Source organism: Panthera pardus, unplaced genomic scaffold (assembly GCF_024362965.1).
Source record: "Panthera pardus isolate Hobbes unplaced genomic scaffold, ASM2436296v1 HiC_scaffold_27, whole genome shotgun sequence".
Classification (NCBI taxonomy): domain Eukaryota; kingdom Metazoa; phylum Chordata; class Mammalia; order Carnivora; family Felidae; genus Panthera; species Panthera pardus.
In genome coordinates, this window is record NW_026526843.1 from 89,938,295 (window position 1) to 89,962,681 (window position 24,387).

Here is a 24,387-nt window from a genome sequence, read left to right on the forward strand (position 1 = left end):
TGCAGGGCGAGGGTCCTTGGCCAGAGCCGCGGGGGGTGTTTGAAAGGGAGAAGGGAGAACTTTCCTCCTTGCCCTCCTTACCACGTGGCCCCATCCATTGCCCTGGCGTTCTCTGGATAATCCCTCCACCCCCTCCCTCCGCGTTGGTCAGAGAAAGTGAGTGAGAGATTTTCTACCAATTCCAGAGTAGACACATGTTCCCTGAGAACCTAAGGTTTGTGTAGCTTGGTTCTTGGCTCCGGAGGGGAATATGGAGAAATTCAAGGAACTAAAACAGATGCCTGCCCTCAGGGAGGTTACAATCCACTGACGAGTGATCTCGTGTATACATTACTGCAATACAAATTCAAATTGTCCCTGCCTTTTGTTGTGGGAGCCTCTGGTTCCTCTGGGCAGGACCCCTGTTTATCAGCAGACCTTGTGGTCTGTGAAGATAACCCTTCTGAACTTTTTTTTTTTTAATGGCCTGGGAGCTGGGAAGGACAAGGCAGGTGGCAGGTGGGGGGAGGAGGGCGACTTGTGAGCGGCAATTATAGTCTGTTTCACTTGACAGTGTGTGCTCCCAGGGACCCAGAGACTGGGTGCTCCTTTGCCAAATGTAAATATCAAACCAATAAATGCTAATGTAGCATGAAAAAGTGCTGATTTGGGAGAAAGTTCCAATTATTTAGAGAGCTTGTCTCAGAAAGGGGAGCTGGGGAAGGAATTAAGGGGGTGGAATTCGTAGCTCCCTTCTGGGTCCTGGTACTACCCTGGCCACCAGGTTCCAGGAAGAGGGAACCAGCAAAGAGAGACTTGGCGGGGTGGGGGCAAGGAGAGGACAACAAACGAGGCAGAACCAGGAAAGGAGGTCAAGTTTCTGAACATCTGGCACCAGAACAGGGAGAGAGCAAAAGGCCCTATTATCAAGATCTCTGTGAACTTGACACGGGCCTCGATGCATGTGCCTTTGCCCAAGATCATTGTCACCCTGATGCGTTTCCTGAATGTGGCCCCAGCCTCCATCAACCTGCCTCAGGGAGCCCTTTCTGACTGATGGCTCTGATCTCTCTGTCCCCCGCCCCCCTGTTCCCCCCACCCGCAAAACTTAGAACCGCGTGCAGCCTCACCCAAACCTGCCACGCACACACCTCCCAGAGACCCCGGAGGAGGTCTGCAAATCCTTGTGAACTTGACTCAAGGTAAGTGGCCGTTCAGGAGGCTGGGAGATACAGGAAGCCGGGAAGGGAGCCGGGAGAAAAGGCTTGACTGAAGTTAGGAGGACTGGGTCCCAGGCCTGGCTCTGCCTCCTCCTCGACCTCACAAAGACACCACGCCTCTCTGAGCCTGGAGGCCTCGGTCGCTCCCTCGGTAGAATGGGAATAATCGTTCCCACGGGGACAATTAAATGAGACAAAGATATTCGTGCAAGTGCTCGGTAACCTGCAAATCCAGACGGTCACTGGGGCGTGTTTCTCAGCAGAGGAGTTTGCCTGGGAGACGAAGAACAGCGCGGCCCTCGCCCCAGACGGGCTGTAGCCGGACCCCCTGTGAGAATGACATCATGGCCCAAGCTCTGCCAGGCCCCAGGCTTTCCGGGTTCTCTTCCGGGCCCCGGAGACCCTGAGCAAACACCTTCAGCCTCCTTACGGCATTGCTGCCTCCCAACATTCGGAGAGAGAGAACTTTCCGAGAGAAAACTACTCATCCATCATCCTCCCTCCTCCCCCCTAATCCAATCGGGTCTCTCTAATCCAGTCACATTTATCCGTGAATCTTTCTCAGACCTGCCTGTCTCCTTCCCGTACACCCCCTTCCCAGGGCTGCGGCCTTGCTTGAGATCCTTGTGACGTGTGCTCAGACCTTTACGAGTCTTCCTGCTTTGTTCTCTCTGCCGAGTTCCCTCTTCGTCCTCACAGCTGCTTCAATTACGCCCCTGCCCTGAGATTTGGCTTGAACCCTGTGTTCTGGCCTCATCTGGTCTTGGGCTCACAGCCCAGCCCCCCTGCTCAGAGGCCCCAGAACCTGCGCCACACCTTTCCACCTCAGGGCCTTTGCACTTGGCTATTTAGCCAGAACGGCAACATTGACTTGTCCTCCTTGGCCCGCCGGGAACGCAGGACGTGATCTCCTTCCCGTCTCAGGGCCTGCCCAGCTCTTCGCCCTGTGGGACAGTTATTTGGGTTTCCATGAATGTGAACTCCCTTAGCATGAACTCAGAAGCCCAAGGTCAAGGTCTGAAAGGAGAATTTCTAGCAAGGAGGAACAGCTGGGGCCTGAGCCTTAGCAGCTGTCTCTCCCCGAGACTTTTCTTTCCACAGCCTTTGGGATCCTCCTTAAAACCTTGAGCCCACTGTCAACAGAGGTGCAGAAGGCAAAAAACCTTGCGGAAGAATGTAAAGGGACTGGGGCCGAAGACTGTTCTGTGCTGGGCACAAGGCCGGGCTCCGGAGATATAGCAGGGACCAAGACAGACCCAGATTCTGCCCTCCCAGAGAAACCTGTTCTAGGGAAGCCAGCCATGCCATGAGGACACTCAGGGAGCCCTGGGGAAGAAAGAAGTAAGACCCTTGCCAGCCGCGTGTATGACCCAGCTTGGAAGTGAGCCTTCTGACGACTGCAAACTCTCCGGAGATCCCCAGCCACAGGGCCCAGCCAAGGGCCCCATTCCTGAGCCGGAGAAACCAGGAGAGGGAAAGAAATTCCTTCTTCTTCTTTTTTTTTAATGTTTATTTATTTTTGAGAGAGGGAGGGGGAGAACGTGTGCACAATTGGAGGAGGGGCAGGGAGGGGGGCAGAGGATCCGAAGCGGGCTCTGTGCTGACCGCAGCGAGCCTGATGTGGGGCTCGAACTTGTGAACCGCGAGATCGTGACTTGAACAGAAGTTGGATGCTCAACCCACGGAGGCACCCGGGCGCCCCGAAAGAAATTGCTTGTTTTAAGCCACTAAGTTCGGGGGTGATTTGTGACCTAGCAATATACAACGTGCTGTGCCACAGATGACTGACCTCAGGTTGGATAAGGGGGGAGGAAATCAATACGAGATCATTCTAGCAGCTCCCATCTGTTGGATAAATACCCACTGTGTGCCAGGCATCCCGCTACAAGTCTGCACACCTTACGTGACCTGCTCCCCACAGTGAGCCCGACGCGGGGCCTGTGTAGAGATGAGGGGCAGAAATGTTAAGCCTCTGTCCAACACCCCACAGGACGCGGTAGAGCTCTCTCTGGCCCCACACTCTGGGACCCTTTCCTGGGTTCATCTCTTCCCCCTCGGGTGCCACGCAGCTTGGACTTGGGCCAGTGACCTATGCTTAGGAAGGGCGCAGACGGCGTCTAAGAGAGATGCCTCTGTGCGGCGCCCTGGGCCCCAATTCCCACCCGTCGCAGACAAAAGCCTTAGGAAACTGGTGCGCGTAGCCCATTGTATTTTCCCAGAACGGTTGTAACAATAGCGCCCGTCCCACGTGCTCCTCTGCAATGTGACATTGACACTCCCCATGGAGAGACTGGGTCTGTGTCCCCTCCCCTTGAATCTGGGCAGCCTTGCGACTGCTTCCATCAATAAGGCACAGAGGCGTGATGACAGGTGTCTCCCAAGGCTGAGTCATAAAAGCCTGCGCAGCTCCTACCTCGTTTGCTAGAACAATCCCACCTGAAGCCCTGAGCCACCATGCCAGAGGTCTCATTAATGCTGAGGCCACTGGGCTGTGAGTAAGCCCAAGCTACCTGGAGAGGCCACCCGAAGGTCCAAGACTCTGCGTTCTCCCGGCCCAGCACCAAACATGACAGTGACTGACCCCACCGATGGCCCCGCCCCCAACTATCATCGCCGGGCTTCGAGTCTTTCCGGCTGAGGCCCCAGACACTGTGGAGCACAGACAAGCCATCCCCTACCGTGCCCTGTCTAAATTCCCGACCCATCAAGTCTATGGGCATCATAATAAGAGGGTTGTTTGAAGTCACCGAAAAAAGGTGGGTGAAAGGCAGGGTCGGCTGGCGGGTTCCCCCTTCCCCCGACGTATGCAGACTTGCCCCAGTTGTGTTTCAGATGCGAAACCGAGGAACCTCTGCACCCTCCCCCGCTTATACCACTGCCCCCCACTTACCACGGAGAACTGAAAGCACATCATTCCCTCTTCCCGTGATCCTCGCCCCCCGGATATCGCCTCCCTTGCGTGGCCACCGCCCACCCGGAATAAGGCTGGCCTGTGCGACCGGTAGGGTATTGTGAAAATGACGAAGCGAGACTCCCAAGGGTAGGTCATAAGAGACGTCGTGCGTTCTGCTGGGTTCTCTTCTGAATTCTTCTCTTGGTGGGGTGGGGGGAGCTACACGGAGGGGCCCACGCGGCAAGGAACCGAGGACATTGGCAACAGCCAGCAGCATTTCACCAATCACTTGGAAGTAGGTCTTCTAGCACCAGTCGGGCTTTGGGATGACAGCTGGTAACCCTGGCCGACACCCTGGCTGCAACCTCAGTGAGGGACCCCGAGACGGGACCACCCAGGTTAGCTGTTCCCCCATTCCGGACCCTCAGCAACTGTGAAATAATGTGTTTCTTGTTTCAAGCCCCTGCGTTTTGGGGTAATCCGTTGTTCCCTGGCCCTACGTTGTTGGTGGGTTTTTTAATGTTTATTTTCTATCTGAGAGAGAGAGAGAGACAGAGTACGAGTGGGGGAGGGGCAGAGAAAGAGAAGGAGACGCAGCATCCGAAGCAGGCTCCAGGCTCCCAGCTGTTAGCCCAGAGCCCGATGCGGGGCTCGAACTCACGGACCGGGAGATCTTGACCTGAGCCGAAGTTGGCACTTAACTGACTGAGCCCCCCGGGCACCTCCCCTCCCTCCAACCTCCCTATGTGAAATAATACTGGGACCGGGCATACTTTCCTGTCCCCATGTTCGAATAATACTGAGAACACACAAAAAATGACTTAGCTATTTGCCCTAAGAAATCCTTGCTCCTGGAAGATAAGACTGAACCAAGTAAAATTACTTGTTATCAAGCACAATAGCTACCCATCAAGACTCAACTACAAGATCTTTGCCTGCCTTGCAATCCCAAACTATTTTGTCATCAAGTCTCCCTAACCCCGGTTTCTTGCTTTGAAGACCCAAGTTCAACATCACCCAGTCCAGTCTCTGTAATGGTGTAAATACCCTTCCCCACGTCCCAGCTTGGAGTCATTACTAACATTCCGCCACGGGGGTACCATCCCTTACTGAGGTAGGTCTAAAAAACTTAGCTTTGCTTGTCTGAGGACTTTTTCTGACCGTCTTTTTAGGGAGTTGCCAAACTGGGGCATCCGCTCTTGGGTCTTGGTTGATATCTGTCCCTGTGCTTCCAATATGGTAGCCGCTAACCACACGTGACTATTTCAATTACATAAAATTGAGGGGCGCCTGGGTGGCTCAGTCGGTTGAGCGTCCAACTTCAGCTCAGGTCACAATCTCACGGTTTGTGAGTTCGAGCCCCCGCATCGGGCTTTTCGCTGATAGCAGGGAGCCTGCTTCGATTCTCTGTCCCCCTCTCTCTCTGCCCCTCCCCCGCCCCCAAATAAATACTCAGGCTCTCAAAAACAAATAAACATTAAAAAGCTAAAACTACAGAAACAGTAATAAATAGATAGATAGATAAAGTAATTATATAAACTTGAGTCATATTTAAACTTTACTTCCTCAGTCACACTGGTGACATTTCAAGCACTCAACAGCCACCCGGACAGCACAGATAGAGAACATTTCCATCATCACAGGACGTTCTACTGGACAGAACAGCTCCAAGGGAAAGTGGATCATTTGCTTTGGAGGATGGCTACCCCTGAGAAAACTCACAGAAGCAGATGAGTTGCGGGAGGGGGGCGGCGGCAGCAGCAAAGTCGGGGAGGGCCGCTTCCCAGGGCAAAGCAGACCGCCAGGCGGGCTCCTTATGGGCTCGACAACTGCCCACGTCGGGCCGCAGGCATAGCTCCGCCAGGCAGGCCCCTCTGTGGGCCGCGGGAAACCAGCAAGCTTTAGACCCACAGTGCACACAGGCACGCTGAGTTGTGGGACGTGCGTGAGTTCTGCAAAGCATTCCAGGCTCAGCTGGGAGGAAAAACAATCTCCAATGCACACACGGCCTCCCTCATCGACCCGCCGGCCTGCGCCAGGCCTTGTTTTCTTGCTTCAGGTCCGACGGCGGCCTGCGGGGCCCTCAGAGCCTCCTAGCCAAGTCCCCTGCATCCTTCTTATTCCCCGGGTCAGGGACCCGAGAAGAAGTTTCAGAAGAAACAACGGCCTCGGCTGTGGCCGTCGCAGAAGGACAACTGGGCGAAAGGGCAATTTAGAGATTAATCAGACCCGCAGACTTATTTTACCTTTTCTTTTTTTGGCTTTGAGAATCTCGATTCCTTCCATGGTAACTCCTCCTGGCTGGGGAATGTCACTTAAAATAATTCTGTCTTTGAAACTGTGGGAAAAAGTCACCTCCAACCAGGTCCTCGCCATGCAAATCAAGGACATTTCAAACTGCTGGCAATCTGCTCGGGGACTTCAAAGGTGTCCAGGTCCAATTACACTTCATTCGGGGTGTGAACTGAGGAGTCTGGGGGAGGTGGCCCGGGTGGAACGTGTCAGGGTTGATGCTGTGGTAATGAACCCAGGCCTTTCTTCCTGGGAGCCCGGCTGCCGACAAGTGGGCTATTTCCTGAAGGGCAGAGATGCGCCGTGTCCCCCACCAGGTGCAGGAAGCGGGGTAGGGACAGAGTTGCCATTAAAAAAAAAAAAAATCATTTTATTTCTCTCCCACTTTTCAAAATCAAACGGTGATGGCAATTTTAAAAGGCGGGGGTGCTCCAGCCTGGGTCAATATTTCAATCTTGCCCTGTTCTAGAAATAGCCATGCTGTGGGAGTCTCGTGATTTGATTGAATTGGGGTCTGGGAAGGGACTCTCATGTCACGTATGGCTTGGGTGCCACCTCGATTTCTGTGGCTGCGTCTAGATGGGTGCTGGCAGAGGGCTGACAGGGAAGGACACCCTTGGCATTCATTCCTGAACGCTTCAAAAAAAATTTTTTTTTTTCTTAATTTTGGTTTTGCTCGGTAGGTACCATGGAACTGACTGGCTGTTACTAGTTTTAGAAATTCAGCCCTCTGTGGGCAAAGCTGATGGCTTAAGGGCATTGAAATATGATTTGCTCAAGCTCTTCTAGCCCAAAAAATCCCCTCGAAAAGACACGGTATATTCAGAAATCTCAGCCAAGACTGCCGGGTACATTCCTAGCGGGATGTGTGACGGCAATAAATCTGGGGTAAGTGGGAGAGATGAGATCAAAAGCTGGTCTCTCCCACTCGCTAGGACGCTTATGCAATTCATTATTTTATGCCCTTCGTTCTTTTTTTCACACGCAGATACCCTGAGAAAGGTAACACATCCAATTACTAACACCTTAGTGCCAATGCATTCATCAGAAACAGTACAGACGCTGAAGTCACACCCCCAGAGATAGGGTTTCCTAGGGTGGAACCCCTAACAGCAATATTGGTTTTTAAAGCCCCCCCAGGCGATGGCCATATACAGCCAAACTGAGCACCTCTGGGATTGAAGATCCAGACTGAAGGAAGAGAGACGGGCGAAGACAGCGAGGGAGGGAGTGGGAGAAATGAGAGAAGAAAACATAGTCCCTCTAACAGAAGACCTGGGTTCGAGTCCCAGCACCTCACTTGCTGGACGCATGACCTTGGTAGTTACTTAGACCCTCTGAACGTCATTTTCTTCATCTGATACATGGGGATAATAAGCTGAATGAAACAGTGGCTCTAGGTCAAGCATCCGACTCTTGATTTCGGGTCAGGTCACGATCTCGCGGTTCGTGAGTTCGAGCCCCGCGTCGGGCTCTGTGCTGACAGCTCAGAGCCTGGAGCCTGCTTTGGGTTCTGTGTCTCCCTCTCTCTCTCTGCCCCTCCCCTGCTCATGCTCTGTCTCTCTCTGTCTCAAAAATAAATAAACGTTAAAAAAAATTTTTTTTTAAGATTCTCTCTCTTTCTCTGTAGGGGGTGGAGGTGGGGGGTGGGGAGCGCCTGAGTGGCTCAGTCAGTTAAGCATCTGACTTCAGCTCAGGTCACGATCTCCCAGTTGGAAAGTTCGAGCACCACACCGGGCTTCGCGCTGAAGGTTCGGAGCCTGCCTGGGATTCTCTCTCTCACCCTCTCCCTCTGCCCCTCCCCCACTCGCACACATGCGTCCTTTCTCTCTCAAATAAGCTAAGTAAGTAAATAAACAAATAAAACAGTGCTCTCAAACTTGGACTCGAAAGAGCATCAGAATTAGCTGGAGGGCTTGCTACAAATAGATTCCCAAGCCGCCCCCCACTCCCAAAGATTCTGACTCAGTGGATCCAAGGTGAGCTCTGCGAATTCACATTTCTAGTAAGTTCCCAGGTGATACAGATACTGCTGGCTCTGGACCACACTTGGCAATCCACTGATATCAGGCAACTGAGCTGGCCATTATTAGTTCACAATTTTAACCCGCGACCAGGCTTGAAACCAAAGGTAACACCCCATTCTCTCCTGAAAGGGCTTAAGAGCCAAATAAGAGGTGAATTGCCCGCAAACATGCACATTGTTTTAGCAGAGACACAGCCGACATTCCAACCTGAGGCCTGAAGCCACCAGTGGTCCATCATGGAGAAGACTGTTCTGGAAGAATTGTGCAAGGCCACAGAGAGGCCACATTCTAACAACACCCTCCCCGCCAAAAAAAACAAACAAACAAACAAACAAAAAAAAACCCAACCTTTCTCGCCATATGCCGTTGTAAAGAGGTCTGGTCTTTCTTTCTTTTTTTAGTTTATTTATTTATTTTGAGAGAGAGAGCGTGCGCACAGGCATGCAAGTGCAGGAGGGGCAGAGAGAGAGGGAGAGAGAGAATTCCAAAAGGGGCTCCGCATCATCAACATAGAGCCTGAGGCAGGGCTCGAACTCACGAACTGTGAGATCATGACCTCAGCCAAGATCAAGAGTCAGATGCTTAACCAACTGAGCCATCCAGGCGCCCCCTGGCTTGGTCTTTCTGGAGCCCGCTGGTTGGGGCACAGTCAGCAAAAGGAGGTATAACTGATTCAAGCCTGCCGTGCTCCCTGAGGGCACGAGCCTCCTAGCCTTCTGGAACACAAGTCACACCATGTAAACACTGAGTCAGGGGACACATTTCCTCTTTAAGATGCTCGATGGCTTTCGGGGGCCGGAAGAAGGACTGCGGTGGGGTAGGGGGGCTTCTACCTTAGCTGACTTTCAGAGCAGAGCTGGCCAAGGTCAGGCTTCGAAGTTGGAAAGATCGTCCCCCATGGGTTCCTTCCATTCTGGCCACCCACCTCTGCTTTTCTTGTCCCAGAGCCCAGCCTCTTTGTATCTCCAGTCTGGATTTTGCTGCCTCTCTCTGGCCCAGACTTTCCCTACTTCTTCCTACCGGAAGATCACCAGTTCAAACTTCCAAGGTGTCAGCGGCAAGAAGATAAAAGAACCCAGTCTTCACATATTTGGGGGTGGTGGGGTGAGGCGCTACCCGTGAACCTTAGCATTCTCCGTGGGGACTAACAAATGGTGGTGGTCTGGCACAGGGATTTGCGGGGGACGCTGCAAGTTGCCGAGGAGTCTCCAGGATCAACATAAAAGCCAGAGCACGTCAGGTCAGCACCGGAAGGAGACCCTCCATCAAGAAAAGGGAAACTGAGGGGCGCCTGGGTGGCTCGGTCGGTTAAGCGTCTGACTTCGGCTCAGGTCATGATCTCACGGTCCGTGAGTTCGAGCCCCGTGTCGGGCTCTGTGCTGACAGCTCAGAGCCTGGAGCCTGTTTCGGATTCTGTGTCTCCCTCTCTCTCTGCTCCTCCCCTGTTCATGCTCTGTGTCTCTCTGTCTCAAAAATAAATAAACGTTAAAAAAAAAAATTTTTTTAATAAAAAAAATTAAAAAAAAAAAAAAGAAAAGGGAAACTGAGCCAAGAAATTGAAACTCTGCCCACATGGGCTACCTTGTTCCCTTGACATCTCTCACCCGCAGACCCCCAGTCACTGATTAACTAGGCACGAAGAGCCTGAGATACACCAGATACGCTAGGACCTCACGTGCATCTGACCACGGCCGAACACATTCCCTGCTCGCTGGACCCTACACCCTGGGCCCACCACACCCCCAGTCTGGGCCCCTTATGATGTCACCTCCCAACATGGTGCCAGTTTGAGAGTACCTGCTTCCCTGGGCTCCGGGCTTTGGGGTTTCAAACTATCACAACCTGAAGCTATTATTTAAAAATTCATCTTATTTATTTGTTAATTGAGTCATCCGTTTAAATGTTATAAGTCCCATAGGGCAGTCACTGGCAGCCTTGTTCACCGTTAAAGCACCAGTCCTAACCTATTGGTTGGAATATCTTGATTGCCTGTATGAGTGGATAAGTGAGCGGGTAGATAGATGCAAGGACGGATGGACGGATGGATGGATGGATGAGTGGATGGATGGAAAAATGGATGCATGGAAGGACAGAGGGATGGATGGAAAGAAAGATGGATGCATGCATTAAAAAAAATTAAAAAGAGGGGCGCCTGGGTGGCTCAGTCGGTTGAGTGTCCGACTTCAGCTCAGGTCATGATCTCATGGTTCGTGGGTTTGAACCCCGCGTCGGGCTCTGTACTGACAGCTCAGAGCCTGGAGCCTGCTTTGGAATCTGTGTCTCCCTCTCTCTCTTCCCTTCCCCCACTCGTGCTCTGTCTCTCTCAAAAATGTAAATAAACATTTAAAAAAATTTTTAAAGGAAGGGAGGAAGGGAGGGAGGGAGGGAGGAAGGAAGAAAGAAAGGAAGGAAGGAAGGAAGGAAAGGGGGACAGGTGGATAGAAGGAAGGACGGATGGATGGACGGTGGGTGGATACGTGGGTGGGTGGACTGGCTTTCATGTTACCAAGGTACTTCTCCTGTACACGTCATAACACCTACATCAACAGTTCTCAAGCCATTAGTTCTTGGGACCCCTCTTTTATTTATTATCGAGGACGCCCAAAAGCTTTTGTTTACATTGACCATATCCATCAACGTTCCCCACATTAAAAATGAAAACTGAGAAGTTTAGACTATTTATGAATTTATATAAAAGGAACAATAATGAACCTATCGTATGCGAGGCAAGCAGCCTCTGAGGTGATGCCAAATGACCCGTGCCTTCCGTCGCCCATGCCCGTGAGTCACCCCTTCCCTTTGAACGTGATCACCTCCGCAGTCAGATAATAAAAGGACCGCGGTACCCACTTTCACTTTCGCTGGGGGAAGCCAGGTGCCACATCACCAGGCGGCCCTGTGGAGAGGCCCACGCGGCAAGGAACTGAGGCACACGAGTGAGCCTGAAGGTGGAGGGCTTCCCTTCCCTGGGTGACCTTGGAGCTGACCGAAGCCCTGGACCACAGCTTGATCGAAAGACCCTGAGCCAGAACCACCCGGCTAAGCCAGCTGCTCCCAGATTCCGGACCTGCAGAAATGGGGAGAAAAGAAATGTCTGTTGTTTTCAGCCACTAAGTTTGGGGGTAATTTGTTATACAGCAACAGGTAACTAACACGTGAACATCAACAGCACAAGTTAATGAAGACAGAGCTAGCCTCTGAAACTAACAAAAACAACAAACATTTACAGGGTGACGCGGCATTGTCTTACATTTTTGCAAACCTCTTTAATACCTGGCTCAACAAGAAGACAGCTGCTTTCTTGTAGCTGCTTCGGCATCTAATCTGTTGTGATACGTGGTTTTGGTGGCCGTAGATGAAGAAAATCCAGCCTCATGGAGTTTTGTGACTGTCTCAGGGAGACGGTCTGAAAAGGTCTCAGGGAGACGGTCTGAAAAGGTCTCAGGGAACTGCTGACCTGGACAATCATGATCCCAAAGGATTCCAGCTCGAGGGCCCTCACCCCCAACCTTGGTTCCCTGTTTAGGACATGTGCCAGCTTCTCCAGGTGCTGGGGTGACCATGGTAATTGACATCACCCAGGCAGTCTTGTCACCTGCCGGAAGGGGTATAAGGCTGTCTTCCGAGGCCTAACGGCAGAAGACACTGATGAACAAATCTCCAGTCTTGACTGTGTCGTCATGCCCAAGATGTCACACAGAAGGGAAAGGACGCCCCACTTCTGAGAGCTGAGCTTCAGGCTGAGGCATCCAGGGCAGGGGGGCAGCAAGAAGGGGGTAGTTCTGCACAGTGAGGGCTTCTGGAGACCGGTTTGCTGGGTTCTCGGGGATTTCCCCCTCTCCACCCCTGTCCTGCACACCTCACACCCCCCTGGCCCAGCTCACCGCCCCCCCCCCCCGGCAGTTTAGGGCCTGTTTTCAGCGGGAGCCGGTCTAATTTTTGCTGCCTAGCTGGTCAGAGAAATGCGCGCAGCTGTAGCAAAGAATAAAAATAGCCTCCTCCGTGACCAGTTTCTTCCCACTTCCCTTTCTCTCCATGCGCGCCTCTCTCTCTCTGTCCCCACCTTCTGTGGAAGCAGGAAGGTCCCTGGAGGGTGTGATCATCACTGAGATACGCCAGGTGCCCGAGTGTGCTTCCCAAGCAGCACATGTTCCCGGTTCTATTTTGCTGTGGCCCCTGTAGGCTGGCACAGGCTTCCCAGGGGACAGGGCATTGTCAGATGGGTCCCTACGGGCCCAGCGTCGGTGCACCTCGCTGGGCAGCCTCGCTCTCCCGCAAGCAAGTGCGGCACACATTGGCGCGTGGAGTGCCCGCCGGCGATCTGATCTGGGGTGCCCAGCCTCGCCCGGAGCCAGCCAAAGGCCTGCCCGCGAGCGTTCTGGATCTTCCGGCACCTTAGAGGTTAACCGAGAAACCTCAAGCTGGAAGGAAAACCGGCCCGGTGCTATGCGCGGAGGCTCCAGGCGGTGTCCCCAGCGTCCAGGGCTTCCTCCGCGCGGGGTGACTGCGCGTCCCGGAGGCGCCCCCCGGCCGAAGATGGAATCCGAAAATGGGCATCGGACTTTCTAGTTTAGAAGCAGGAGCAAAGACTCACACCGGCAGCAGCTCAACTCTCCAACCCCAAGGGCTGGCCCGCCTTGGGTGAGGGAGCGTTTCTAAAACCGTCTACACCCCGCACCACTGGCCAGAGTCAGGGATACGGCCCGGACACGCCCAGCCTCTCTTTCCCCCCTGAGCCTGTAGGACCTAATGGGGAGAGAGGACAGGCCACCCCTCCCATCTCAGGGGTGGCTTGTGGGGTCCAAGCCCGTTCGCCTCTCTGTACTGCCATTTGGAAGCAGAGTAAACCACTCCAGCAAAGCCCAGCGAACTTGTCCAAACCACACAAAAGTTCAAACCACACAAACGTTGGCTGCAACCGGGCTTGGAGCGCAGGGCTGGCTTTATCTGTCCCCCGAGGGCTGCGCCCTGCCTCGCAATTGATTAGGGCTCCTGAAAACCACTGAAAGAGTTTATCTCGCCCACTCAGCCTCAAGCCCCCTGATGGGCTGGAGTGGGGCCTGGATTGTTCTGGCAGCCAAGCCCGGCCGGCTTCCACCCAGCTCCAGAGCCCCCCGGGGCCACCTGCCTGGCCCCTGCCACCACAGGCGCTCCCCGCATTGTGGCAGGAAATAGGATGAAGGAAAAGCAAGAGAGTGAGGGGTTCGGATCTCTGAGGGGGAAAAGCAATGTGTTCACTGAACACAGTAGGGGGGTCTGCAAGAAACACCCCCCCTTACTTTTGTGCCCTTTCCCCTAGTTCCCTCTTCCTCTCCTCCCTCAGTACCCAGGGCCCTTATGCTGCGGTTGCCCAGTCTCCCCAACCTCAGCCTCTGGGCCCCCTGTATTTTTTTTTAAGTTTTATTTGTTTATTTTTAAAGTTTATTTATTTTCAGGCGGGGGGGGGAGGGGCAGAGAGAGAGAGGGAGGGAGACCAAGCAGGTTCCACGCTGTCAGCACGGAGCCCAATGTGGGGCTCGAACCCACGAACTATGAGATCATGACCTGAGTTGAAGTCAGAGGCTTAACCAACTGGGCCACCCAGGCGCCCCTGGGCGCCCCTGTACTTTGAACTTCTTCCCAAGCAACGCCAAAGAATCTACATTCTGTCAGTTCTTTTCTCTAGAAAGACTTCCACTGGTGGGGCCAAGGCCATGACCATGAGAATGTGAGATCCTTCACACCTGATGGGAGGTGATGGGATGGTTTGTAAATACAAAGATTTAACGGGGCGGGGGGGGGGGGGGGGGCGGGGAGGGAGGAATTAAAGTGAGCTTGACCACAAACCAGTGGAGTTAATCGGGGAGCCCAGGCACCTACCTGTAGGGGAGAATCCGGGGGTAGCTGGCCTCGCAGGCTCACACCAGAAAGCCTGCCACCTTTCCCAGCTGCCTCTGGGGTCAATCATCGCTCTAACGGAGGACAGAGGGGCAGAATTCCCCCTGAATGCGCAGGAGAACCCTTGTGGCCTCCCAAAGCAGGCAATCCCCCCAAATTACCCAAATTCTTTCAGATTGCCCTGTGCCCAGTAGCTCTAGGTAAAAGAACCCACCGGGAGCACATAAACTTTAGTCTCCCCTGACAAGAGGGAGACCCTTCCTTGCAAAATACCTAACCCACATAATGGGCTTTTCAGTGTACAAAGCTGGGTAGCATCCACCGTCTCCTGGCATTTCAAGAACGGCGGGAGCGATGGGGGTGTTACCTCTATAGCAGTCAGGATTCCGTGGCAGGAAACAGAAAACCTCTCCAGCTATTTTAAGCAAGAAGAGATTTAATACAGGAAATCAGGTGCTTACAAAATCACCGGAAGGGCCAGCGGAGCCGGCTCTGGGCTCCCATCACACCGCTGAGCTGTGCCACCGAGACTGCTGCCATTGCTGTCACCAACCGGAAGGTGGGGAGGGAGGGGACCACCCACAGAGATGTTGATTTCAAGAGCACATCGCGTAGCTGCCTTCCAGGCTTGGGGAGCTGCGGCCACCACAACATCTCTTAACACCCACAAAGCTGGTGGCCAACGAACACTAGAATGCTGTCACACAACACACACACACGCGCATACACACATACACACGATCAACACATGCTCGGTGTCTTCAGCAGCAACAGCCAGAGCGGCGAGAAAGTAGTCTCTGCCTCGCTGCTGCCTTCCTAGCCTTACGCAAGTGAATCTAATTCGTGAAATGTTTTAAAATATGTTTTTAACGTTTGTTTAGTTTTGAGAGCAAGTGTGAGCGGGGGAGGGGCAGAGAGAGAGAAGGGGACAGAGGATCCGAAGCCGGCTCCAGGGTCTGCGCTGACATCACAGACCCCGACAGGGGGCTCGACTTCACGAACCGCGAGATCATGACCTGAGCCGAGGTCGGATGCTCAACAAACTGAGCCGCCCCGGCGCCCTTAACTGGGGAAATGTAATTCTTATCCACAGCTCCAGCTGCGGGGGTGTCTGGGAGCTGCAGTTTTGAGCCCTCCCGCCTCTGCAGGACATGACGGTACCATGGGACCAGGCTGGAATGGAGGCTGGGCGCCTACCACCTCGTCCCCATTTGGCAGATAAGGAACAAAGGGTCAGAGAAGTTAAGGAACCTGTGCGAGGTCATCTGGCTGTTTACCCCCATCTCTCTGACCCCACAACCTGCACTCTCGTCTGTTGCAGGGGCGCCAATGGCCCCATTCCATTTGTGGCTTTGGCAGTCGTGGTGCATCTTTTGGCCGCAGAGCCCAGAGTGCAGCAGAGGTTACTTGCACACCTTCTGCTTCCTCGAGGGCTGAACAGCAGCCGGTCAAGGGCTAACAGGGACCCCAAGATAGAGAACAGCTCGTCTGAGGTCGGCAGGCAGAGGGAACTCAGAATCGAACCCGGGGTTCCTGACCACTGTCACATAAGGTGTCCTTAAACACACACACACACACACACACACTTCCATTACCATCTGGAGGACCGGAAGATAAAAGATACACTCAGGCTGTTCCCGGAGGCATGCAATTCTCTAGCGCTCGCTGGGGAAAGCTGCCCTACATTTTTCCAGGTGAGGTAGGTACATGGCTGACCGGCGTCCAGTCCCCACAACCGCATTGATGACATTCTCCATCCTCCTGGTCGCCTCTCCCCAGAGAAGTTAAAAAATGCCCAATAGTCACTTTCCTCGGCTGCCTTCGTTGCCCTGAGCGGGCTCCTGATGTAGGCTCAACTGATCAGGGGCTCCCATCAAAGACTCAGGCAGGGGTTGGTGATGCAGAGATGTAGGGAGCCCGGAGGTCCATTCTGGTGGAGGGTGGCAGTCACCGTGGCGATGACATTCCATTTCTGGGATGACGGGGACCGTATCCACGTCCACAGGTGGCAGTGTTAGCCGGGGCGTCCCAGACTTGGCAGTGGGGTTGTCATTGGATTGGCCTGACCTTGGCCATGGTCCTGACCGCCACACAGTCTCCTTTGTGTGGCCTGCTTTCCAAACCCAGTTCTCCAGCCCTCCTGATTATTTTGTGAACTCCCCGAGTTCCTTTTGATAAAGTCCTTTTCTGCTTAAATAAACCAGAATTGCTTCCTGTTGCTCGAAGCCAAGAGCCCCGGCTCGGTTGCCAGATTTTGCCTGGCTTCTCTCAGCGAGACCACACAGGGCACCACCAATTCCTAGATACCTCATGCACCCCACCCAGTCGCCTCCCCGGGAGCTCCGTACCCCAGGACCTCGGCGTGTCACCCTTCCAGCCGGAGCACCGGCCTGCTCCGACAGAGGGCCCCGCATCCAAGCCCAGCAGCTGTGTGATGAAATTCCCGGGCTCCATTTCGGACCCTCTCCCATCAAAGCCGTGCTCATTGACCGTGACCTTTCCCCGGGCACAAGTCAGAGGCCTCCCACACACACCACGCACACACATGCCTCCCTAAGGTCACCAATTCAGCATCCAGAGAACATTTTCTCTTTTTTCCAGAGGTTTTGCTTTTTGTTAGCCTTTGCTCTGAGCTGAGGCAGAACAGCTGTGGGCCCTGCTCAGGCTCCAAAAATGCAGGCTGGGGCGCAGGGGGCTCCTGCAAAAGTACTGCAGATATCCAGGTTCAAGGCCTCAGCTTTGCCTTCGGCTCATGATAGGGCTTTGAACGGATGGCTTACCCTCCTGGGGCCTTAAGAAGAGGGGAGAGTGAGGGCCGCCTGGGTGGCTCAGTCTGTTGAGCGTTCCGCTCGGGTCATGATCTCGCGGTGCGTGGGTTCGAGCCCCGCATCGGGCTCTGCGCTGTCGGCTCAGAGCCTGCTTGGGATTCAATCTCTCCCTCTCTCTCTGCCCCTCCCCTGCACTTGCTCACTTTCTCCCTCTCTCTCTCTCTCTCTCTCTCAAAAATAAATAAACGTTTAAAAAGAAGAAGAGGGGAGAGTGAGACTTCAGCCATAGGAAATGTCGGCTCACTGCCGACACTGAATTAGGAGCAGGGAATGACAGGGAGAAGGATGTTCCCCATCGAAGATGCTGGGTGTAGAGGTCAGAGCGGTGGCTGGAACTGACCGGGGCCTCACTCAGACAGAGGCAGACAGGAACAGCAAGCGGCTGGGTGACCACGGTCACCGCCGTGGGGCCAGCTCAAATCAGCCCCTGGCTGCATGTAGACTCGGGTCAGGATCGGGGACCTATCTCAGGTGAGACAGTGGCAGTCTGGAAGTCCACTGGGATTAGGACAATGTGCTGTAAACCTGGGCTTATTTCCGCGATATTGTCTTTTGTTCCCGTGATCGTTGCTTTCCAATAGGAGTCCTTCTGGAAAACGGAGCTGAGGTCCAGAGAGCTGTGTGTGCCCTGAGGCCAGCAGAGACGGGATGCTGCTGTGGCCACAGAGGCCAGAATTGATAGGGCCACCGCTGTCCCTGGCTGGGACTCTGGAGGAAACGGGAATAGCTTTCTGCAGTCAACACGGAAGAGAGAGGGGCAGAGGGGGGCCAGCAGAAAGAAAAAGGGTGCTTTTTCTCTTCCATCCGGGGAGCAGGACAGGTTCAAGGTCATCATGGAGTGCTGGTAGCAGGGGTGGGCTGAGAGATGGGAAGTCACCCCACCCGCAGACTGTGGTGGTTGGGCCATAAACACCAGCCTACCATAGAGCCAGCCTCAGCCTGGCCTGCAAGGAGGAGCGTGGATTTTGCAGTCAGACAGCCCTGGGTTCAAATCCCAGCTATGCCATTCAGTGGACGTGGCATTTTAGGCAAGTCTTTTTTTTTTTTTTTTTTTTTTGAGACTGTTACATGCGCAGCCCCTGATGACCCATGCTTCCCGCACCTGTGCCCTTACATCGTCCCTTCCCACGTCAGCTCTGGGTTTGGTCATGTGACTTTCATTGGCCAATAGGACATTCACAAGCACGATGCCAAGCAGACACTTGGCAGGTACGTACATGCCGAGGTTGGCCCTCTTGGAACGCTCTGTCCTGGAATCCAGCTGCCATGCGGGGGGAAGCCCAAGCTAGCCTGGTAAAAAGACCTAAAGCAAAACACCGGGGCAGCCCGGCCAAGAGCCAGCACTAAGACCCCCCAGGCGCGTGAGAAGCCCTGTTTGACCTTTCAGCCCAATCTAGCTGCCCACCGACTGTATCCGCACGAGAGACCCCAGGAGCCTTCAGCTGGAGTCCAAGAACCACCCAATTAATGCGTAGAATCGTGAGACATTATTGCCCATTCATTATCACCCAGTGCTGCTTTGCAGCCACTAAGGATTGGGATGGCTGTTAGACAGTAATACATAACTGAAAGACTATTTAATCTTTCTCAGCCTCAGCTACCCCCTCCATAAAATGGGGTGATGATATCTGTTACCAAAAGGTATGAGAAGAAAATTTAAGACACAGTAAGATCATTTGCTGAACACCTGCTGTTTCAGGAACCATGGTCGATGCCTTATGGATATCATTTATTTTTTAATTTATTTATTTAGTTTGAGAGAGACAGTGTGAGTCAGGGAGGAGCACAGAGAAAGAGAGAGAGAGAGAGAGAGAGAGAGAGAGAGAGAGAGAGAATCCCAAGCAGGCTCCATGCTGTCAGCACAGAGCCCTGTGTGGGGCTCGAACTCACGAATGAGTTGAGATGAAACCAACAGTTGGACGCTTAACCCGCTGAGCCACCCAGGCGCCCCTTTACGTATGTAATTCAAAGCATCTACTCTGCAGAGCCTCCCTGGGCGGGAGGTGCTGTTTGGTCCACTTTACTGGTGAGGAGACTGAACTCCGAGGGGTTCAGTAAATTGTCCATGGCAGTGCATCTAGGATCAGAACTGGGACTCTAACCCATGTCCCTCTGGTTCTAGCCACTGTGGCCCAGCAGGGTCTCCGCTGTCACCCATAAACGGATGGCCTTCCAGCAAAGCACCAAACCTTCCTACCTTTCAAGAACTCGGTCTCGGGGCGCCTGAGTGGCTCAGTCGGTTCAGCGTCCGACTTCGGCTCAGGTCACGATCTCGTGGTCCGTGAGTTCGAGCCCCGCGTCAGGCTCTGTGCTGACAGCTCGGAGCCTGGAGCCTGCTTGGGATTCTGTGTCTCCCTCTCTCTCAGCCCCTCCCCTGCTCATGCTCCGTCTCTCTCTGTCTCAAAAATAAATAAAACATTAAAAAAATTAAAGAAAAAAAAAAGAACTGGGTCTTTGTCAGATCGCTGGAGGAAGGAAGCAAGCTTGTGTCCCCTTGAGAGCAGGTTAGCATGGCTCCTTTTGGTGGCCAGTCCTGTGTTCTTGGTGCTGCTTCTGCCAGCCCCGGGGTCACCAGGGATGACAGAGCTCAGAGCAAATCCATTTTCACTTCTAGGAAAGCAGCTAATGGGGGTCAGCAGCTCCACAGTCACAGCCAAAAGGTAGCTTGTTTCTCAAGAGGCAGGAAGTGCCTGGGCCATGGGTGCCCTGCCCCCATCCCTGGAGTGCCTCAAGAAGCCAGAAGCCAGCCCATTTGTCCCCCCACGAGACAGCCCCCCCAACACTAACCCATGGTGGCGGGGGTGGCTGTGGGGACCTGGCCCACAAGGGAGGGGGAGTGGGGTGCCACCAGAGAGGCCCCCGCTGGCCCAGACAGACACTGCTGGGAGGCTCCCCACCCTCCCAAGAACTGGTGAGTGACACTGAAGAAGGAGGCAGAGGAAGCAGCTGTCCCCACCCCAGGGGGCCGGGGGCAACCATGTCCTGGGTGGGCTAGAGAACCCCCCGCTGAAAAGACCCCACGGCCTCCCTGTCTCCCCGATTCCACCCACCTTACTCAGAAAGCCTTTGTCTTCACGGGATCAGAAATGCTTTCAGAAGTGCTCACCCATTCGGAAGGTGTATTGCTAGAATGATCTCAACTTTGCCTAAAGATCGTATGTATTTTGGGCACCTGGGTGGCTCAGTGGGTTATGTGTCCGACTTCGGCTCAGGTCATGATCTCACCATTCGTGGGTTCGAGCCCCGGATCAAGCTCTGCACCATCAGCTCAGGGCCTGCTTGGGATTCTCTCTCTCCCTCTCTCTCTGCCCCTAACCCACTTCCTCTCTCTCTCTTTCTCTCTCTCTCTCTCTCTCTCTCTCAAAAATAAACAAGTAAACATTTTAAAAAATTAAATGTATTTAAAATTTGTACATATATATATCTATGAAAAATATATGAAAATGAGTGGCAAGAACCATCTGGAAATGTTGACAATGATGGTCTCAAGTGGTAAGGTGAGGTTTCTTTCTTTTCTTCTTTATATCTTTCATCTTTGACTTCCCATACCAAGGGCATGATTGCTTTTCGAACCTGAAAATAAACTATATTGTCTCTGCTGCTTTTTATGAATGCGAGTGGCCTGGAAAAGTCACACCTTAAAACTCTTTCCATCCAGCACCTACATGATTGGTGCCCACCCGCATTATTAGCTGGTGTCTCAGGACATTTTAGTCTTCAACCAGGGGAGCGGTGGGGAGAAATCCACACCAACCCTTAAGGCAAAAAGGGCAGGACCACTGAGGCAAACGGAAGGGGGCAGGTCAGTAGCTTAGAGACCTGGGCCCCGCTGCTGTGCAAGGCTGGGCTGGAGAAGTTGCCGGGATGGAGGGCCACCCCTGCTCGGCCTGGGGGTGGAAATACAACCCTGAGGTTTGATCATACGTGCCACCTGGTTCCCGTTGGACCCCATCACTGAGAGTGACAGCCCTACCTCGCAGGCTGAGCGCGGATTATCGGAGGTGAGGTGGTATACATACAGTGCTCAGCACAGGTCCCAGCACACACCAGGCACTCAATAAATGCAGGTATGATTGTTAGGGATAAATGCACGCCCATGAGCACCCGCTCTCTGGGTGAGCTCCGTGTCTCAGTCACCCGATCTCAGTGCCAGAAAGGGAAGAAGCTATGCCACACCCTCAGCCAGTGATCCCCTGTTCTGTCCCTTGATGGGTCCTGCTGTCCATGCAGCCAGAGAAAGTTTTTTCTACCCCCAGAGCGGCTTTTAGATGTGCTGCATCGGCCAATGCAAGCAGCTCGTTAGCATGGGTGGGGAATGTGCAGGTGACTCTTGATTTCCGCTCAGGTCGCGATCTCGCGGTGCGTGAGTTCAAGTCCCGCCTCAGGCTCTGTGCTGACAGTGTGAAGTGACATTTCCGCCATCCTCTTGCACTTTCAGGCTTGCAGGGACCAGCTGCTCGCTCCCCGCTCTCACGTGCACGCCCGATCCCGGGAAGGGGTTTTGCAGTCAGTCATTTACACGTTAGCATGAATTTCACTGCTCCCGGGGGCCTCTGGTTTCATCGTGGAATAAAACGCTTTATTCTCATCCCTTGAAATCCCACTATATGGGAAGGTCGTTGGCCTTAAATGAGAGAATGAGAAGGAGTTCTAATTTTGGTGTTTTGACCATCCTGGGCTGAGTCACCCACATCCCCAAGGTCGGGACCTCCTCGACTCTCTGGGTCCAGTAATATGTGTACTCCCCTTTATTTCTGTCATTAAGGAGACTTGAATAAAAACACGAAAAGCTTCTCTCTGTATCCTGAAAAGAGAAGGATTTAGAGAGTAAAACATAAAGTGTTGAACTGACTAAAAGAAAAAAAAAGAGAGAGAGACAGAACCGAGAAGTCATAAAGGAAAAGATGGACAGATGTGACAACACAAAGCTCCTTTTAGTGCTTACGATTTTTTGAACGAGTTGCCAGCGCTTTGAAATTGGAAGTTTTCCCATACAAATGTATATTCCCAGCATCCTCTGAAGAATCGTTAGATCTGGCACCCTTGGTTCCCACCTTCCCACCGGGCAATGCTTGGCGGGAGCCCAGCAGAGGGGGGCGCGCTTCCCGGGCCCGCCACAGCCCCCGAGCGAGCGTGCATCACTTATTGGTACGGCTTGCCTCGCCTCAGCCGGCCCCTGAGCTGTGCCACGAACGCGGCGAAAAGACAAGAGATGCTCCAGGAGAACAGGCTTGCAACACGTCCAGCAAAGAGTTAATAGCCATTCCAGATAAATAAGAACCAGACAAACAGTTCGATGGCAACCTACCGGTGATTAGGAAAATGAAAACGAAAATGAGAAGGTGCTTTTTTTTTTCCCCCAGAAGCCATCACATTGGCAAAAAAAAATCAAACCGCTTTTCCAGCATCGCCGTTGCCAAGGGTGTGGGGCTCCCAAGGCCCCTGGGAGCAGTGAAATTCATGCTCACGTGTAAACGTGCAGAACCCACGTGGGTTATCGGTGCGTGTGCAAATTGGTGCGATCTTTTTGGAGGGTGATTTGCAGTTGTGATTATTATTTTAAATACATACGCGTTTAAAGAAATGTGGGTAAACTATCAAAGTAGAGCGCGCATATAGAAAAGGACCCAAATCATGAGTGCGTGTAACTATTGCCCGGATCGAGAAAGAGAGCAGAGCATTATCAGTGCCCAGAAGCCCCCGTGCTCTCTCCTGCTCAGTAAACCCCCCGGTAACCGCTATCCTGACCCCAAATAGGAGCCGCCTGTTTCTGAACATTCCATGGGTGGAATTACACAGTATATATTCTTTTGTGTCTGGTTTCTTTCACCACATGTTATATTTTGAAGCTTCATCTATATTGCTCTGTGAAGCAGAACACTCATTTTTGTTGCTGTATAGAATTCCATTGCACGACCAGACCACGCTTTATGATTCTGTTGTACTGTCGAAGAACATTTGGGTTGTTTCCAGTTGGGGGCTATTGTAAACAGGACTGCTATGAACATTTTTGTATGTGACTTTGGGTGCACGTAGAAACACATGTCTGCCAGGCATATCTCTCTTGACAACACTTTTCCTCTGGAATCTATCTCACAGAACCCCCCGGACAGAATAAGCCTGAATGTCCGAGGGTGTTTATTGTAACATTAAAAAAGAGTGGGGTCGGATCACGTCTCGGCCCTTTGGCTAAGATCAAGTGTAAAAATAGTGGGGTCGGGGCACCTGGGTGACTCAGTCCGTTAAGCGTCCGACTCTTGATTTCGGCTCGGGTCATGATCCCAGGATCGTGGGATCAAGCCCCAAGTCAGGCTGTGCGCTGAGCGTGGAGCCTGCTTACGATATTCTCTCTTTCTCGGGGCGCCTGGGTGGCTCAGTCGGTGAAGCATCCGACTTCGGCTCAGGTCGTGATCTCGTGGTTCGTGAGTTCGAGCCCCACGCTGGGCTCAGTGCTGACAGCTCGGAGCCTGGAGCTACTTCGGATTCTGTGTCTCCCCCTCTCTCTGCCCCTCCCCCACTTATGCTCGCTCTCTCTCTCTCTCTCTCTCTCTCTTAAAAATAATAAATAAACATTAAAATTTTTTTTGAAAGGTATTGTCTTTGTCAAAAAAATATATATATAATCTAATGCTTGATCCTGACTTGGAATAGTCTGGATCCAGGTGATAAAAAAGGAGGGTGAGCTGGATGTGTGGGCTCTGATATGTCAGGCTGCCCAGCTACCATCAAGTGAAAAAAAACGGCATGTGGCAAAAATACCGATTCTGCTTTTTAAGCCAACAAAAGGCCAAACAGAGCTTTATACATGGAGACTTGTGTGCATTAACTGTCTAGAAAGACTTTTCACATATGAGCCGGGAAAGGGAGTGCCATGGGGTGGGGACGGTAAGATGTGCCATACATCCTACGTATCATACTAAGCCACCATGACCTTTGGTGTTGACTCGGCGGGCCGCCCGTGGAAATGTTGGCCTCCAGAGGACCCTGTTGTAGCAGAGTCGATTTTTAAAATAAAAATTTTCTTATTTTTTTAATGTTTATTTTTGAGAGAGAGAGAGAGAGCGTGCGCGTGCTCGAGTGGGGGAGGGGCAGAGAGAGAGGGGGAGCCGCAGAATCGGAGGCCGGCTCCAGGCTCCGAGCTGTGGGCACAGAGCCCGATGCGGGGCTCGAACCCACGAGATCATGACCTGAGCTGAAGTCGGACACTGAACCGACCGAGCCACCCAGGCGCCCCGAAATAAGAAAGTTTAAAGTGAAAACAATACTTTACA

General features: G+C 52.9%; 1 protein-coding gene across 1 annotated transcript in view; it reads left to right on the top strand.

Annotated features, from left to right (window-relative positions):
• The first annotated feature begins 9,192 nt into the window (after positions 1-9,192).
• LOC109248111 (60S ribosomal protein L28-like) overlaps positions 9,193-24,387 on the top strand; it is a 29,205-nt gene continuing 14,010 nt past the window's right edge. The window contains exons 1-2 of the mRNA XM_019417513.2: positions 9,193-9,228; positions 9,411-9,515. Of these exons, the coding sequence (XP_019273058.2) occupies positions 9,193-9,228; positions 9,411-9,515 (141 nt within the window). The remainder of the gene's footprint in view (positions 9,229-9,410; positions 9,516-24,387) is intronic.